Here is a 16,107-nt window from a genome sequence, read left to right as displayed (position 1 = left end):
AAAACCACTTGTCTCAAAAGGTCACAGGAAGCTTCAGCATACAACTGAGTTATGTAGTTGAAGCGAAAATAGTGACAAGGGAAACTGGACGTAATGGGCTATTCTTGCAAATGAACTTGTATTAAAAGGCTTTCTTCTTGTTTGTAATACTACTATTTCATATATTCTAAAAAGACAACTGTTTTAGATGGAAAATATAATACATTGCAAAAATGATGTTTCTCTCTTTCTTTTCTGTTTAAATTTTGTCTTAATCAAGCAATCAGTCAGTTACAAGTCAATAGCAAGCTTGTTTCCTGAACCAAACCACATCCTCATTAACTCTTATAACCACAGCAGGCACCATATCATAATCCATCCATTATCCAACCCGCCGAATCCGAACACAGGGTCACGGGGGTCTGCTGGAGCCAATCCCAGCCAACACAGGGCACAAGGCAGGAACCAATCCCGGGCAGGGTGCCATATCATAATGTTTCAGTAAAAAGCTTACACAATGTCAAATAATAAACTTATCAAGTCTCAACCACTAGACACACATAGCTGAGCCAAACTTAATATCAAGAAAGAAATGATTTCCTCAAACATAAATCATCTGAGACTGCAAATGATCAAAATGCACATTCACACAAGCAGCATTTGGCACCATCTTGAGGAACACAACAGAAATAAACCCTGATACCTATTAGCTGAGATCTCAATAGCAGAAGTGTTTGACAACAAATACTGTACACTCTTCCTACAAAATGAACCAAAGTTAACGCAAGTAGAACATCCACCCACAGCTAAACTTATGCAGGTCTGATAAAGCAAGTCAAGGATTAACACAGAGGTTACACAGTAAACATATTATTAACAAACATCAATTTATAAATTATTTGTTAAACTTAACTAAATTTGGAATTTGGGAAAAAAAAACAGAATGCAGGAAAGATTTTTGCAGACTCTACATAGAAAGTATCTGGGCATGGATTCAAACAGAGCCTCTGGATTTGTGAGGCAGCAGTACTAAATATACCAACACCCCACAGCAGAAACTCCGCAGCTATATTCCTGATTGTAACAGTACCATGAAAAAACAATCAACTTTATGTTTGAACTTATTGAATGAATTCAACTACTTCATAAACAATATTGCTTCTATTTGATCTTATTAAGTTTCATTTGTTGGGCTGCATAAGACGTAAAGATTTAAACCACTGGTGACTGGCATCATTGAGTAACTTTTGAAGCACTTTGCCTTCTATTTCCACTACTAACCTAATGCTTCTTTATCACAGAAACATTAATAAAAATATTCACAAAACTTGGAGTGTACACTTTCTAATGTGGCCACATACTACTTTAAAATTAGATGAATTTGACAAAAATTACAGCTTCTCCCTATACTCGGAAACAGCCGAGTTTGATCTGCAGAGAGCCTGCTCATGCATATTCACTTGCTAATAAAATGTAAATTTGTCTCAGCCTTCAAGGAGGCACACGGCTGTTGTCCAAAAATGGTGTGCATTGCCTGGGGAAAGTACGGGCAGTTTGGAACGGCACTCACCAAATTCACATAGCATATCAGGCTGTGTTAGGTGCGCTCGATTTGGCTCAGGCTCAGGAAATGTGTGTGTTGTGTACTGTACCTTTGACAAAAATTGGTTTACAAGTGCCTCTGTATTACCGCTTCCATGTTTATTTTTGCTGTGATCTTTTTCAACCAGGGCAAAGTAATAAGACTTTCCATTCTTCTTAGTTTTTTTCCATACAAGCTGATCGCATTTTGGAAAAGCAAAATTCACTAAAATGAAGTTTATTTGAATAAGGCAATCCCAACACAATTGTTTTCATACATCACTTATATAGCATAATCTGTGCACAGTGAAAATTTATTCACCTTTCCACACTGAATTCAAATGAAGATTCACGGTGCTACAACTCTTCCCGAGGTTTCAGCCAGCTGCCATTACCCCATTCTTTAACTGAACTTTCAAGAGTGAACAGGAGTGTGCAATGAAGCTGTACTCATGATGTGTCACGACACAAATAATCATTTTTGTAGCACACAGTGAAAGGCTACGTTCTTTTTTATTTTATTGTTGTATTTATTTCTTTGTGCATACCTTTTTTCTACTTTAAGCTCATAGGCAGATGAATGTGTTCTCTTCTATGCGGCACATCAAACAAGTTCATCATGAGCCTGATGATATTTTGATACTGAGCGTACAGCACACTTTCAATGACAAAAAAATGGTTTGTATTATTTATATATTTACTTTCTGTGCAAATGTGTTCTCCTATATGGAGTTCATATTTGGAAAAATTGATATTGTTCTTTGCCTCACAGTGCTACTTTATTTCTTATAAACTTATGTTATGTGCTTATTCTGTGAGTGTTTCTTGCTCTGAATACACCTATTTGTTTTGAAATCAGGCTCTGTCTCTGCTTTCTTTTCTTGATCAGCAGGGGCGGGTTTGTTACCTTACCTTGGAGGTGAATAGAGCATCCTTAATACAATACATATTTAGCAGAAAGACACCACTTCTTCACCCATTGTCAGTTTTCTTGAAAATGTTTAGTGACAATATAAAGAATTTTTGCCTTTATGATGAAATTACCCGACATATTTTGGTATGTTCAAGTACTTAAGACCTTGAAGACTACACTTCAGTAACCAAAAAGCTTCACCACAATGGTCTAGTATGTGTTTTCACAAAATTCCTATACATGTTGAGAACTACGGTTTACATTTTTTGCACATTTGGGGCAATTTAGAAGTTGAATATGATCCTGACCAACTTATTGTTTGCATATTATTGCAGCTGAGTTTGTCCTGAAAATAAAAATATATAACACTTTGGGATTATTATTTGAAAAGTTGATTAAATTTGTACAAATGTTCAAGCAAAGCAGAATCACAAAAGTTCCTTATTTAAGCCCCAATCTCGAGTTTAGTAAGACAACATTCGACAAAAGGTCATTTGTGGAATCATTTGTAAGAGATGTCCCATCGGTCTCAACCGAGACCTAAGACTCATTACCTTAGTCTTGCATTAGTCTAGCATGCCCATATTACAGCTGCCTATTAGCTATTTATACTGCAAATCTTTTCAGTAGTAATTGACACAAAAAATAGAAATGTCACAACCATTTTTCTCTGTTACCAAACCTTTGTTCCTCTTCTCAATGACCTGCTCTGGCACTTGGAGTTATTCCTGTCCACAAAAAATGACACCAGACATACTGAGGGACTTGAAATCAAAGGATGCAAGAATTTGATCATCATATTAAACTAGCCAGAACATGGGTTTATGATATATTGTAAAATGCTCTGGAGGAAGTGGGTGACCAGTTAGCTTAAGTCACTAGAACTGTGACTGTTATAACTGACTGTAGACCCACTAGTGGTTTATTTTATCCTCGAATGCTACTGACAGGAGGTTTTGGTTCAGCTTCCATATCTAATTAGAATTTATTAGAATTTTAGTTAATTTGTTAGAATTTATGTTAATCAGATAGAAATTTGCTGTGTTCTACAGTGTGATTGACTTAATCTGTTTGTAAATGTTGCTTGATTTAATTATTTCAAACATTGCTTTAAAAATAGAAATTTGTGCAACTGCTCTGAGTCTATACTCACTAAAGGGTTCTATACAAAAATAAACTGAACTGAAAGAGTAAATTTGTAGATGTAAAATAAATGAAGAGATCTGACAAATTCTCCTTAATGCCATGTGCATTGATGTTAGAATCATACATACATACGGCCGGCATGCCTGACATTCTGTAAAATGTGCTATGTATTCTTAATATAAATAAAATGATACAATAGTTATAGTCTTCAGCCAAGTTTTTTTAATCTCTTAAGTGATGTGTTGATAAATAGGTACAGCTTTATTTGCCTTAAAATCCATAAAACTATTGCACTTTACATAATGATTGAAAAAAGTGTCAATTCCAACTATTAAATGAGATCGAAACAAAGTATAATTCACATTAAATGTCCTCACCCAACTTAAAACTAAACAAAGAAGTAGACTCATTTTTCACAAAGACTGATTTCGCCATCTAGTGGAGAACAGTTAAACTTACAGCATTACTTGCACACTTTTTTTCTGGATTAAATCAAGAAAAATAATATTACAACAAAAGAAAGCAATAACATATCCAGTGCTTCAAATAACGTATACATGGCTGTAGTAAACAGGATATAGCAGCTAATGCAAAGATTTACACATAAAGTATGTACAGTGCATCCGGAAAGTGTTCACAGCGCATTACTTTTTCCACATTTTGTTATGTTACAGCCTTATTCCAAAATGGATTAAATTCATTTTTTTCCTCAGAATTCTACACATAACACCCCATAATGACAACGTGAAAAAAAGTTTACTTGAGGTTTTTGCAAGTTTATTAAAAATAAAAAAACTGAGAAATCACATGTACATAAGTATTCACAGCCTTTGCTCAATACTTTATCGATGCACCTTTGGCAGCAATTACAGCCTCAAGTCTTTTTGAATATGATGCCGCAAGCTTGGCACACCTATCCTTGGCCAGTTTCGCCCATTCCTCTTTGCAGCACCTCTCAAGCTCCATCAGGTTGGATGGGAAGCGTCAGTGCACAGCCATTTTAAGATCTCTCCAGAGAAGTTCAATCGGATTCAAGTCTGGGCTCTGGCTGGGCCACTCAAGGACATTCACAGAGTTGTCCTGAAGCCACTCCTTTGATATCCTGGCTGTGTGCTTGGGGTCGTTGTCCTGCTGAAAGATGAACCGTTGCCCCAGTCTGAGGTCAAGAGCGTTCTGGAGCAGGTTTTCATCCAGGATGTCTCTGTACATTGCTGCAGTCATCTTTCCCTTTATCCCGACTAGTCTCCCAGTCCCTGCCGCTGAAAAGCATCCCCACAGCATGATGCTGCCACCACCATGCTTCACTGTAGGGATGGTATTGGCCTGGTGATGAGCGGTGCCTGGTTTCCTCCAAACGTGACGCCTGGCATTCACACCAAAGAGTTCAATCTTTGTCTCATGGTCTGAGAGTCCTTCAGGTGCCTTTTGGCAAACTCCAGGCAGGTTGCCATATGCCTTTTACTAAGGAGTGGCTTCCATCTGGCCACTCTACCATACAGGCCTGATTGGTGGATTGCTGCAGAGATGGTTGTCCTTCTGGAAGGTTCTCCTCTCTCCACAGAGGACCTCTGGAGCTCTGACAGAGTGACCATCAGGTTCTTGGTCACCTCCCTGACTAAGGCCCTTCTCCCCCAGTCGCTTAGTTTAGATGGCCGGCCAGCTCTAGGAAGAGTCCTGGTGGTTTCAAACTTCTTCCACTTACGGATGATGGAGGCCACTGTGCTCATTGGGACCATCAAAGCAGCAGAAATTTTTCTGTAACCTTCCCCAGATTTGTGCCTCGAGACAATCCTGTCTCGGAGGTCTACAGACAATTCCTTTGACTTCATGCTTGGTTTGTGCTCTGACATGAACTGTGAACTGCGGGACCTTATATAGACAGGTGTGTGCCTTTCCAAATCATGTCCAATCAACTGAATTTACCACAGGTGGACTCCAATTAAGCTGCAGAAACATCTTAAGGATGATCAGGGGAAACAGGATGCACCTGAGTTCAATTTTGAGCTTCATGGCAAAGGCTGTGAATACTTATGTACATGTGCTTTCTCAATTTTTTTATTTTTAATAAATTTGCAAAAATCTCAAGTTAACCTTTTTCAAGTTGTCATTATGGGGTGTTGTGTGTAGAATTCTGAGGAAAAAAATTAATTTAATCCATTTTGGAATAAGGCTGTAACATAACAAAATGTGGAAAAAGGGATGCGCTGTGAATACTTTCCGGATGCACTGTATAAGGGTAAGGCAGTGATGCACTAAAATAAAATGTATAATTTACTATTTTTTATCCGTTCATTTCCTAAACCAGTTTAATTCAAACGTAATCCATGGCAGAATCTGTTCCTTGGAGGGATGCCAGTTCATCACTGGGCAGACTCACTCAAACAAAGCAAATTTTCCTAAACAGAGGCATTGTTTGGGTGTCTATGGCAAATAAGAATCAGGAGAAAACCCACCTTCCACACTTCTCCCAATGAACAAAACAACATTCAAAACCAGTCTCTTGGACCTATAAGGCAGCAGCATCACTGTACTATTTATTATATGCCACATTAATATAAGAACATGAATGCTAAACTACATAGGATTCTGTTAATTAAAACAATCGTTTACTCAGATGATCAGTAATCAAATGCATGTGTATGAACAGTTAATAAACATAACAGCCAGCATTATAAAACAAAGCTGGCATTTACAGCAAAAGAAAAGCACTTTTTTATACTGCACCTATTAAAAAATGTTGGGTTTTGGGATATGCATGGATTCCAGTTTGACAAGAAATCCTATAAATTTAAAGTATTGCAATAAAATTTAAAATGGGGGTAAAGTAAAAGATCTAGTAGGCCTTTCCAATCAGGAATGAATGAGACAGCGTGTTGCTCCCACTCATGAGTCTTATAGGGACTGTAAAACAGCCTGCTTATTTAATATGATGCATATAAAAGGCAAACAACATGGCAATGGAGAGCCCAAAAAATGTCCTTGCAATGTTGCTATTCTGATAAATTCATGGGAAGTTTAACTAACAATTTCAGTAGTAATAAGAGGAGCTGAAATGACTACACAAATGCTCCAAGGGTATGTTCCAACAGCCTGTGCCACTAAAAGTGCATTTAACCTGAGAAAACCTGCACAGTCAACATGTCCATTAACCCAAATCAATATCTGCTTGCAAAGTATCCATAAACCTCAAGCCCCCCAGCTTGTCAACAATGACAGCAGTTTAATGTAATGGATGAAGGGAATAGCTGTTTTTTTGCCAACTAAAGCAATGACCTGTTCCCTTCTGCCTCTTCATGGAAGTTGTTAATTTAAAGACTTGGAAAAGAACTGTGAGTTTGTTAACATCATGAAATGTAGCTGAATACTCTGAAAATAATAATTTTTCAAAAAGCCCACTAGTGTGGTATAAGAGACGGTTTATGATATGTCATTTATTAGATTCATGATTATGAAGTTTCTTAGTATTAAGCTGCCTTAAAGTCTGCATTACACAGTTCTTTTTGAAGTTTTTTTTATTTCACCAAATTTAAGCGGATATTTTACAGTACACTCATTTTTTAGCAAAAATAAATTCAATTATCGCTCTATTATAAAAAAAAAATCTTGGTGGAAAGGAGACCAGGGAGACGAGACTTGATCTTCTCAGAAGACACTTAAAAGACCCGCGAGATGAAAAAGATTGGCCACGAAGCGTCTCGCGGGGACCTTAAACATGAGACTTGGTGCCAAGAGATTGCAATTTGACGTCCTGCGAGAGACACTGTAATGTCCTGCGAGACAACATTTAAAACAAGTTCACAGACATCTAACCAAGCAGTTGTTGGAATGCTTTCGGTAGTCAGACATCATGTGCTCCCAGCTCTTAAAACAACGACAAGCAGAACACGCAGCTCGCCAGCAGCAGCAGTTGGAAGCCAGCAGATGATTCCAACTGCAACTCCTTATCGTGCGTTCAGCCACCCCTTCACAACACGAGTGGCAGAGACACAAAGTGGCAAAAAGACAGCTGCTGTACAGGCTTTTAAATGATCAACGCACAGAGCGACAAACATAACAGGCAGCTCGCCAGCAGCAGCAGCAAGACAACATAATCCAACTGCACCTCCTTAGCGTGCGTTTCGCCGCCCCCCCCTTCACAAGACGAGCAGCGTTATATGTCCTGCAATAAAGAGATTTAACCACACCCGGGGCTGGAAATAAAGGACAAGTATTGTTTTTACAAAAGTTTTAAAGTAAAAGTGAAAAAAATGCATATGTAACAATTCCCATCGTATATCCGGTAAACCAAACCTGGGGGTGGGCAAGCAAAGTGAGCAGGGGTCAGAGCCCCCTAGTATTTTAAAATATACATTCCTTGATACTTTAAAAACAGATAAAAATGCATCCATTTTCAAATATCCTAAATCCAGTTCAGGGTTGCATAAGGACAGGATGTTATTGCAGCTATATGGGGTGCCAGTCAACTGCAGGACCCACTTATGTACACACCATTTGTTTTAGTGTAAGAATTTCTTCTGTGGAGGCCACTGGCCATGCAGTGATCCTTAGTACTAAAACAACAACCTTTTAGTTACAAAGATGCATAGAAGTTCCTATTGTGGAGAGCAACAGGAAAACCTCCTATTCTTGTGAAAGCAACAGTTTCTAAGCTGCAAATGCATTTATGAAGATGTAACATCAGGCTGACATCTCTAACAACTCCCTTGGTACTATGCGTACTGCCAGACAGTTGCATCAATTGCCAAATAAACAAACACACACTCTTTAAAAGAACCTGAAGAAAAACCTATACAGATATGAGTGGAACGTGCAAACTCCAATCAGTCACAGACTGGGTCAAAATGTGAACTCGATCTGCTAAGACTGTGAAGCAGCAGTGTGACACCAAGCAGCCCAAAAGAAAGAGTGGCAACTCAAAATAATCAAAACCTTAATTTGAAACTAAACATCATAGGTTACACTAAAATAAAATATTTAAAAGAATCATAAAAAGGCATACCTGTTTAAGCGTGATAATAAAATGAAGGCAGACTTTCCCTTAGAGACTGTATTTATCTGAGCCACTCAGTTTAAACTGGTCCTTCAACAAGGTTTAATTAATCTTATATAATAGGCTACCATGTCTGTCAGTTTGTCTGTCTAGGATTTTAAATCACCTGTAGCTCACAAACCATTTGAACTATTGACCTGAAATTTGGTACACATATACTATGTGATGTCTACTATGCGCTTTCGGGGTGATGATTGAACTCCAAGGTTATTCCTCTTTTTATTTTATTGTAGAATCAACTCGTGGCAGCGGCCAGCAGGGTGGCTGTGTTGCGCATGTGTATGGGCGCCATTCTCATCCCGACCACTTTCACCATCACTTCCCTACCTCTTCATATCTTAAATCATTCTTGAGGCAGATTGAAGACTTAAGTGCCAAATTAAGTGAAAAATTAAAGAAAACGTACTAAGTAATTGCAACATAAACTCTGACTTAATCAGTTTTAACGCAAAATGATGCTGACGAAAGAACAGAAGAAGCGGGCAGCTAGGGTGGAGAAAAGAAGAACTGCACATGAAGCAGCAAGCGCATCAACCTCTGAGTAAACGAATGCTAAACGTACAGAGAAAGAGGATGAAAACTATGAATGCTCAACTCAAGTGTAACGTGCAGTGTGCCGTTACTGGTAGGACTATATTAAAACACAGTAATATGCCTGCAAAATTAATGCTAAAGTGAGCAAAAAAATATACTACATATAAATTTGATTTCTGAAAAAAACCTTCAATTAAAATTGAAATCCTTTGACTAAACATGCCAGTATACAAAGTAAATGTTTAGACCCTTTAAGTAGAATTTCAAGGTCAGGTCAGGTTGGGGAGCATGCACTGGTATAATGCGTTTCCACACACACCAAATGACGAAACAGCTCTGGATTATAGTTGGCAACTCCCCAGGCAGAAACACAGTCCAGTCACACCCTCCATCTATCTGCTGAACCAGGTGTTATGTGGGCGTTCCTCTTAGCCTGGTCCAGCCGCTTGGGTCCTCAACAATGACGATCACCCTCGAGGAATCGCGACACATGGCCATACTGCCGTGACTGATGCTGCATCACAGTGCAGGTAATGTGCTTCATTCGGGACTCTGTGAGCAACTGCTTGTTTGACACAAAAAGGATTCACAAAGGATTCTCTGAAGAGACACAGTACTGAAGGAGTCCAGTCTTCGTCTCAGGTCACTGGATAGCGTTCATGTCAATTTAAGCCCTCTGAAAAATCCTACCATATAACTGTCAAGTTTCTGTTTTTCCAGGACAATTATTCACCTTCAACCAACCAGGCTCTGGCATTATAAATGTATTGATTAGCATATGCAATTAAGAATTTCATTATACTCTGTACACATGACAGCATTGAACCTATGGGAAAGAAAGGGTATTTTTCAAATTCAAATGGGGAGTTTTGCTCTTTATCATTCACTTCCAGACTAAGGCAGAAAGAGGCTGAGTTTAAAGCTGATTAGCTTAAAGTAAATGACCCAGAGCTTATGTTTTTATAAAGGAACAAAATAGCTCCAATAATATCAGATCATCCAAAAGGCAATAATCAAGAAGTAAAAAAAAAGTATTTTTTTCTTACAGCCATACAACTGGGGCCATAGACAAGAAGACAAAAACAACACTAGAAACAAATCTAATAATTAAAAAAAAACATATCATTGGGCTTTTGAACTAAAAACTGTATCGTGGTGCTGACATTTTTATTGTGCCATTTGCTGAAATTAAAAAATGCAACACATTTCATTACTACATCCATCCATTTTTTAAACCCACTTATCCAGAGGACAGTTGCGAGGAAGCTGGAGTCTACCCCAGAAGGCCCTGGGCGCACATACATAACAATATTGCACTATATGGTGCACCACAAAGATTAGCACTGCTGCAGAAATCCATGTAATTTAGGATATATTCATAGACAACTAAACAAATAAATGAGACAATAAATTAAGAAAGGCAAATCTAAAATTAACTGAGTTGATAACTCAGATACATTTGCATGGTGGCATCCTGGGCTTAATTCCCACATCTGGATGCTGTTCATGTGGATATGCATATCCTCACCATGTCTGCATGTGCTCCAGGTAAACTGGTTACATACATGAATTGGGAATTCCGAACTTGGCTCTGTGTGAGTGGGTCATGCAAAGGTCTACCACCTGCACGGAGTTGGCCCCTATGAAGCACCCATTTCGACCAGGACAGGTTTCAGGCCCCCAGAGCCTTTTATTGGATTATACGAGTCTGAGAATGCTATGTCATAAAATATTTCACCATAATGTATATCCATCCATTCACCATTTTCTTAATCCGATTATCTAGAGCAGGGCCCTGGGAAACTAGAGCCAGTCCCAGCACGTGTAGGGCACACAGGCCTAACTAAACACTATTGCAATACTCTCTGAATCTGTGACCTGTGTTCTTCCCAACCAGACACACAGTTCACCTCATTCTAGATCCAATGCAATACTAGTAAGGGTTAGACTTTTAATGCTGGCAGTGATTTCCTTCCCAGAAAAGCATTATTAAAAACACAATGAAACTGAACATTCAGTTGCTCCTTTCATGTTGTGTAGCATTATTGATAGAGGACGTAAAATACTTAAAGAGTTCAGATTAGATTAGATTAGTTCAGAGTATTTGGGCCAAGGACATCGTATTACATAAAAGTATTCCCCAAAAAAATATTTAGATAATGACAAAATATTAATTTTTGTGTTCAAGAATGTCAGCATTTTTATTTGCTTGTTTATTTTCATCATTAAGTTCACATGTGGTGGACTAGGCATCCCAAAGGCACAGAATCTATTTAAATAAAAAAGATTTACTCTTCACAGAAGTGCTTGCAACAAGAATGAAGCTCCTTTGGAGCACGAAAAGCAAAAAAAGACTTTCCTGTAACACAAAAGGTAATCCAAAGCAAACAAGCCCCAAAAGAGAAATTCAAAGAATTGTCAAAACACAGAGCAGAGGTTCAAAAATCTACAGCTCCAATAAATCAAATAAACACAAGGAAACTCACCACTCCCAAGCACATTCAAAATGACCTAAAAGGAACTGTGGGAGACCCTCCAGATTTATAGGGCGGATGGCAGTTCCTGGCAGTGAATGGCAGGTGGTCCTGCCTCTTGGGGGACTACCCACAAAGCACAGCCAGCATACGTAAATCAACAAAATCAAAAACCAAGAATAATGCGCATAATCAAAAAAAGTAACATTAACATAATCAATACATATCAAAAATCAAAAATGAACAAAAGAAACATAAAACATGTATTTGAACCCCAGCCGGCGGAGTAACCCTGGTTGAGACATCACAACATAACACGTCAAAATAACAAAATTCATTTACCGTAAAATGCTCTTGAGATTTGTAATTCTCATCCAGGTAGACCCGAGCTCTGTTAAATTCCTTCATTGAATCACTTGACAACATTTCCCTGCAGAAAAGTAAAAAAAATAATATATCTGTATGTATATTTGTATATACATATTTAAATCCTTAAACTACTGAACATTAATCCTAGAAGAAAACAACATGTACGTAGCTCCCAAATCCCTATTTGGCTGCTCGCTTTTTGTACAGTATTATCTCTGAATAGATAATTATATCATCAGCCTGCTGACTTGTATTGTCTGGTTGTTTTTAATGTTAATAGCAAAAAGGATTTCTTTAAATCTTAAAATGTATCTATGTATTCACAGCCAAACATCACTTTCATAATCAAAACAGGGCAAAATAATAAATAAGTAAAATAAAGAAGGTCAATGAAATTCTGGTTATAAAATAATGCCTATCATTTCAATATTCTATAAAAACATCACATAAAACATTACTTTCAAGCAAGTGGAAGTAATATAGTGGCACAGTGGTTCTCCAGAAGTGAGCTTAAGGACCTCTGTCCTGGTGCATAACTAAAGATTTACTGCTTTTTTTTTTTTTTTTTAACTAAAATCCAATACATATGTTTTCTTTCCTTTGCAAATTACATATGTGTCCTGGCCTCTGTAAAGTGGAACAGCCCGCCTTTTACGGAAGACCTCGCGGAATCCAGCATCCAGGATTTGGATAGACACGACTGTCCCCAAAGACCACGGTTCACAACAACTGCAGGTTTAATGAATGGATTTGGTGCCGATACCCATAGTATTCTGTGTACTTATATACCCTTATGGTGGTAACTGCTACATTGGGACACTTTAACCTGGGGCATAGCATAAATTATTTGTCATAATCCTGTTTTATGTATTGTAATTATTACATCAGGCAAGACTAGAGCTTTATCGCTAGCATTATTTAACTGTACACTGGGATTGGTAATATGATGAATTAGGCACCTATTGGCTTATATAAATATGAATGTGACTGCTATGTGGGAGGTGATATTCTGATTCCCAATATCCCATACTTAACACTTAATTATTAAGGAATCACCCTACCATAGATTGGTGTTTCAGGTAACTAACTCAACAGGTGTTAGTTCAATACGACAGGCATTTGATTGTTCATCATTTTAGTTTAGTCATGTTTGTTAAGATTCCCAAATCTTCTTTTTTTGTTAGATAGCTGCATTCACTGTTTCAATTGTTTCATGTTTTCCTACACAGCTGCAAATGGAAAAGGGAAAAATCATCTCCCCATCAAACGTGGTCCCATTTACACCTGTGCCTGTTCATCATAAAGCATCTATTGTAACAAAATATTTGGAAAGAAATAAAAGAGAGAAAAAAAATGAAGAATTTAGAATTACTAATCTGCTCTGGTCCATAAATCATCTGGATGATATTCTCAGAGAAAAAAAAATCTACATAATAAAAAATTAATGATCATAGCAGAATGAAAGCACTAATGAGCCATAAAATCAAATAAATTCCATTATCAGCTAGGGTTTCCTCTAATTTAGCCATTGAGTTGGAATAAAAACCTGCAGCCAAAGTGACCCAGCAGGGCAAAATCTGAGGACTCCAGACTCTGACTTCTCCAAAGAGCATGATGTATTGCTGTAGTCAGTGGAAACAATGGCATGACTTTGTCTGTCCATTATTGACTGTCAAGTTCCTTACAGCAATGTCACCTATTTAATATTCTCAGGAAAAATATTTCTTTCAAAAGAAGCCAATTAAGTAATAATGTATTTTTCAAGACATTACAAGATAGCCAATGTTTAGTCAGGCTATCTCCCAATGATCAGTTAAAAAGCCATCCTCAGTATTTCAATAACCTCCACCTCTTCTGCACATGTCAGTAAAGTCTACTTCTCTTTCTGCTTAAAGTACCTGCTGCCCCACCACTAAAAATTCAAATTTTTGTTTTCAGGTCCTCTTATGTGGAAAATTCCTGCTTCTTGTTACAAGTTATGCCTTTATAATGGTAAGTTGAACGCTAAAATGTAAAATATATTAAAAACATGAAACAAATAGGCTCTAGCACCAATAATCTGTGTTGACATAACAGAGTAGAATAATGCAATTATTCAAATCAATAATGCAAAATATGCTCCTTTTATTCAAAGTGAAGTTACACTAGAGCAAAAGATGCAGAATAATGTTAGTTAATTTAGAAAAAGTCTCTTTAACCACTAAAGGGCACAGCATAGAGATTATCTCTAGTACATTATATAAGAACCACTGCTGTACAATGGGGGGTGACCATCTACCTAAGGGTTGCTAAGCCTTTTAAAGGACAGCTGGAGAACATCATGGGGCAGGTGTGACTAAAGATAAGGTGACTGAAAGATCTTCAAAAGGTGTTCCTAAGCTAAAAAGTAGTTCCTGGAGTAGTAAAAGGAATAACCTCAGGGTTTGGTTTAAAGGCTGCGTACTGTCAGTGGCTCGCTTATATTGGAATCTGAAAAGGAATTGGGGCAACAGAGGGGCCATAATGATTAGTGAAAAAAGTGCAACATTTGAGAAAATAAGTGCTTGTGGTGGTACAAGCATTCCTTCGGTGAAGCCTAAGTAGGAAACGTTCAGACAGGCGTTTTGGATTGTAATGGAAAAACCTACTGTATGAATTTTTAAAGTACTTCAAACTAAGACTGCTTGTTTAATTTAACCATCCTGACATCATTTGTACCAGAACATTAAATTAGAGATGAGATCATATGACATTTTAACTTTTTATTTTGTTCTCTAATAATACTTTATTCAGTATATAAGAGGTCCTATTCTATGAGCCAGATATTTACCCAAGACTTTGAAGCTGTTTAACTATTTTGGGACCTTTAGATAATATTAAAACATAGGTATGCTATTAGAATATTGTTTTTATGTATGTGCTGATTGGTTTAAATTGAAATACTTCTTAAACTGCATTATGTAAATGAATCTAATAAACTACATTGTTCTGTTAAGTCTGATCAGTCTGCCATGCCGCACTAAGCAAGAATAAATGGTGGCCTCACCAGCCTGGTGTATTAAAGGACGTCTAGTATGGATTAATTTACAATGATGACTCACAACTTTTCTTTACTTAAGGAGTATTTTACCTAACAGGTTTTATTGTTTTCTTTTAATGTTATTTTGGACTTTGAGTTACTCTTAATATTCATCTCCCCTAATATGATTTACTTTCAATAGAGACCCTTTCTTTTGTGTGACGTTTACCTCACTGGAGTATATTTTGGATTCAGAGATGGCTCAAGAACCATCCCATCCCCGACCATGTTCACATATTTATATCAGTTGAGCACATTTTTGTAAAAAACAATTAAGCTCAAAAATCTCAACAATATATTGACTATTTATTCACCACTGGTTACACCAAGGCAGCAAGTTTTGGGGAGAATGAGCCATAACGTTGATCTGTGGTTGTATAGTAAAGCCAATGAACACAATGACAATGAAAAAATCAGCATCAGGGAATCTTAGTTGTCTCAGGGTTGATATACTGGTAGGCAGTGCATACAAGTGCTAAAATTAACTTTTATAATTTAAAAACATGTTTTTTTAATTAAACTTGAAGCAAAATAAAGAAAAAAGTACTGCAGAGGAAACACATTCACGTGGAAATGAGATTTTGAACTGAAGAAAGAATTCTTGACTGATAACTGAGGCTGAAATGCAGGACTTTTTTTTGAAAGTTCTATCTAGTGTGATTGTGTTTTCTTTGTGTGCACTGCTCCGATTTTCCATAAGTATTTATTTAACAATATTATAGATAGAAATTCACACACGTTTCCCATTCTGAGCATGTGACTGAGTAATATGAAATTTTTTCATGCATGTTTTTATATTGTTTGTTGTTATATTTTTATTAGAAAGTTTGTTATCTCTTAAGCTTTCCGTTCTTGGCTGACAGAAGCAGAAGCCAAAATGGCCTTCTGATGTTGTTGCCTATCCACCTCAAGGTTCCACATCAGTAGTTTGAGATACTTATCGGTTTACCACAGTTGTAAAGAGTGGTTATCTGGGTTATTGTAGCTTTTCATTCTCCTCTGA

The 16,107-nt window shown here is 37.3% G+C and overlaps 1 protein-coding gene across 1 annotated transcript in view; it reads right to left on the bottom strand.

Moving 5' to 3' along the window:
* LOC114646921 (inositol polyphosphate-5-phosphatase A) overlaps positions 1–16,107 on the bottom strand; it is a 494,778-nt gene that overhangs the window by 250,567 nt on the left and 228,104 nt on the right. The window contains exon 4 of the mRNA XM_028795326.2: positions 12,020–12,107. Within this exon, the coding sequence (XP_028651159.1) occupies positions 12,020–12,107 (88 nt within the window). The remainder of the gene's footprint in view (positions 1–12,019; positions 12,108–16,107) is intronic.

This window comes from Erpetoichthys calabaricus, chromosome 2, assembly GCF_900747795.2.
Source record: "Erpetoichthys calabaricus chromosome 2, fErpCal1.3, whole genome shotgun sequence".
In the NCBI taxonomy this organism is placed as follows: Eukaryota; Metazoa; Chordata; class Cladistia; order Polypteriformes; family Polypteridae; genus Erpetoichthys; species Erpetoichthys calabaricus.
This window is presented reverse-complemented; position numbering and strand designations above follow the sequence as displayed.